Genomic DNA, 3716 nt, shown 5'->3' on the forward strand with positions numbered 1-3716 from the left:
TGCATCCCTGTTAGTGAGCAAGTGGGTGGGCCTATGCCAGATCCACTATCCCAGGTCCACCCATGGATGAGCCCCTGCTCAGTCATGTGAAATCCATAGATTTGGGCCTAATGAATTTATTTCAATTGACAGATTTCCTTATATGAACTGTTTTTTTGCATGTTGCGTTTAAATACAACATGCAAATATAAAAATACATATTTTTCTCAACTGCGTTACCCACTCCAGTCAGCAGTTGGCGATGTGTCTTTCAGGCGATGCTTTCAGTGTGACGCGTAATCTAGTGGACGGGACGCTTCCTCGATAACAACAGCTAGTTATCCACCTCGTTATCTTGCTAGCCAAAATACCCGAAACAGTTAAGCTCTTTAGAAACTTTCGGTGCATCAACCACTCTGCTTTGAATACACTTCTGTCGTATCTAGTTGCCCCATTTAATTTCATATTTACGTTGTTAGTCAGCTGGCTGGTTAAATTAGGCTAATCGCTCATGCGAACTAGTTACGTTAGCTAGCTAACATCTCCGACCATGAGTTCACTAAGCTACTCTGCTCCTGCAAAAGGAGAGGAGGTCTGCTGGACGGAGAAAGAAGGCATGTGGCTGAACATTGTTGTGAAAGAGGAGAAGGAAGAAGAGGATGTCACAGTAAAGGTAGAGGGTGAGGCTGTTACAGTGAAAGAAGTGACAGTGAAAGGAGAGGAAGACACGATCAGAGTGAAAGAGGAGGAGGATGTTACAGTAAAAGAAGAGGAGAAAGAGGAGGATGCTGTTTTTGGAGGAATTAACGAGGGAGAGATAAATGGCACATCGAAAGAGGAGAAGGAGACGGGAGGGCTGATTAACGCCAGTGAGTAGTACTATCTCAAACGGGCAGAACTCAGCATTTGTTGAACTAATGTGTGGTTTTCAAAGGGCGTTCTATTGACGTTTTATACTTGAATATGTTGTTATTTACTGTAGGAATTGTTAAAGCTACAATGTAAGGTTTGTATACAATTAAAGAGCGGGCCACCAACAAAAGGTTAACGATGGATCAAATGCATTAAAATTAATGACATGGATTTAAATACTGTAGTCCTAATGATCTATTATAGAGCTCTGTTCAGCCTGTAAACATGACATTATCTATTATTATAGAGCTCTGATCAGCCTGTAAACATGACATTATCTATTATTATAGAGCTCTGATCAGCCTGTAAACATGACATTATCTATTATTATAGAGCTCTGCTCAGTCTGTAAACATGACATGATCTATTATTATAGAGCTCTGCTCAGCCTGTAAACATGACATGATCTATTATTATAGAGCTCTGATCAGCCTGTAAACATGACATTATCTATTATTATAGAGCTCTGATCAGCCTGTAAACATGACATTATCTATCTATAATAGAGCTCTGTTCAGCCTATAAACATGACATTATCTTATTATAGAGCTCTGTTCAGCCTATAAACATGACATTATCTATTATTATAGAGCTCTGCTCAGCCTATAAACATGACATTATCTATTATTATAGAGCTCTGCTCAGCCTGTAAACATGACATTATCTATTATTATAGAGCTTTGCTCAGTAATAGTCTGTTAATCATGTCTGTCTCTCGTAGTAGTAAACTCAGCAAAAAAAGAAACGCCCCTTTTTCAGGACCCTGTCTTTCAAAGATAATCCGTAAAAATCCAAATAACTTCACAGATCTTCATTGTAAAGGGTTTAAACACTATTTCCCATGTTTGTTCAATGAACCATAAACAATTAATGAACATGCACCTGTGGAACGGTCGTTAAGACACTAACAGCTTACAGACGGTAGGCAATTAAGGTCACAGTTATGAAAACGTAGGACACTAAAGAGGCCTTTCTACTGATTCTGAAAAACACCAAAAGAAAGATGCCCAGTGTCCCTGCTCATCTGCGTGAACGTGCCTTAGGCATGCTGCAAGGAGGCATGAGGACTGCAGATGTGGCCTGGGCAATAAATTGCAATGTCTGTACTGTGAGACGCCTAAGACAGCGCTACAAGGAGACAGGACGGACAGCTGATCATCCTCGCAGTGGCAGACCACGTGTAACAACACCTGCACAGGATCGGTACATCCGAACATCACACCTGCGGGACAGGTACAGGATGGCAACAACAACTGCCCGAGTTACACCAGGAATGCACAATCCCTCCATCAGTGCTCAGAATGTCCGCAATAGGCTGAGAGAGGCTGGACTGAGGGCTTGTAGGCCTTTTGTAAGGAAGGTCCTCACCCCAGACATCACTGGCAACAACGTCGCCTATGGGCACAAACCCACCGTCGCTGGACCAGACAGGACTGGCAAAAAGTGCTCTTCACTGAGGAGTTGCGGTTTTGTCTCACCAGGGGTGATGGTTGGATTCGCTTTTATCGACGAATGAGTGTTACCCCGAGGCCTGTACTCTGGAGCAGGATCGATTTGGAGGTGGAGGGTCCGTCATGGTCTGGGGCGGTGTGTCACAGCATCATCGGACTGAGCTTGTTGTCATTGCAGGCAATCTCAACGCTGTGCATTACAGGGAAGACATCCTCCTCCCTCATGTGGTACCCTTCCTGCAGGCTCATCCTGGCATGACCCTCCAGCATGACAATGCCACCAGCCATACTGCTCTTTCTGTGCGTGATTTGTTACGTTCATACAAATATTTGCTGAAAATGAACGCAGTTGACAGTGAGAGGACGTTTATTTTTGGTGGCGGTAGTGGTAGTAGTCTGTTAATCATATGTCTGTAATAGTAGTGGTAGCAGTAGTAGTGGTAGTAGCAGTAGTACTAGTAGTAGTAGTGGTAGTAGCAGTAGTACTAGCAGTAGTAGTGATAGTAGCAGTAGTAGTGGTAGTAGCAGTAGTAGTAGTAGTAGTGGTAGTAGCAGCAGCAGTAGTAGTAGTGCTAGTATTAGTGCACCATCATTAAGTTTGCTGATGACAACAGGGGTAGGCCTGATCAACGATGAGACAGCATATAGGGAGGAGGTCAGTGAACCTGACCGTGTGGTGCAAGGACAACGACCTCTCTCTCAACGTGATCAAGACAAAGGAGATTATTGTGGACTACTGGAAAAGGAGGACCGAGCACGCCCCCATTCTCATCGACGGGGCTGTAGTGGAGCAGGTTGAGAGCTTCAAGTTCTTTGGTGTCCACATCACCAACAAACTAACATGGTCCAAGCACACCAAGACAGTCGTGAGGAGGGCACGACAAAACCTATTCCCCCTCAGGAGACTGAAAAGATTTGGCATGGGTCCTCAGATCCTCAAAAGGTATTACAGCTGCACCATCGAGAGCATCCTGATGGGTTGTATCACTGCCTGGTATGGCAACTGCTCAGCCTCCGACCGCAAGGCACTACAGAGGGTAGTGCGTACGGCCCAGTACAACACCGGGGCCACACTTCCTGTCATCCAGGACCTCAATACCAGGCAGTGTAAGAGGAAGGCCCTAAAAATTGTCATAGACTACAGCCACCCTAGTCATAGTGGTACTGCACGGCAAGCGGTACCGGACAGCCAGCTTCTACCCCCAAACCATAAGACAGCTATTCAAATGGCTCCCCAGACTATTTACACTGCCCCCCCCCCTCCCCCATACGCTGCTGCAACTGTCTGTTATTATCTATGCATGGCCACTTTAATAACTCTACTTACGTGTACATAATTACCTCGACGCCGGTGCCCCCTGCACATTGACTGTA

The 3716-nt window shown here is 44.9% G+C and overlaps 1 protein-coding gene across 1 annotated transcript in view; it reads left to right on the top strand.

Annotated features, from left to right (window-relative positions):
• Positions 1-314: 314 nt before the first annotated feature.
• LOC115178170 (zinc finger protein 239-like) overlaps positions 315-3716 on the top strand; it is an 8547-nt gene continuing 5145 nt past the window's right edge. The window contains exon 1 of the mRNA XM_029739226.1: positions 315-848. Coding sequence (XP_029595086.1) covers positions 530-848 — 319 coding nt within the window. The 5' untranslated portion in view covers positions 315-529. The remainder of the gene's footprint in view (positions 849-3716) is intronic.

The sequence above is a fragment of the Salmo trutta genome, chromosome 38 (genome assembly GCF_901001165.1).
Source record: "Salmo trutta chromosome 38, fSalTru1.1, whole genome shotgun sequence".
NCBI lineage: Eukaryota > Metazoa > Chordata > Actinopteri > Salmoniformes > Salmonidae > Salmo > Salmo trutta.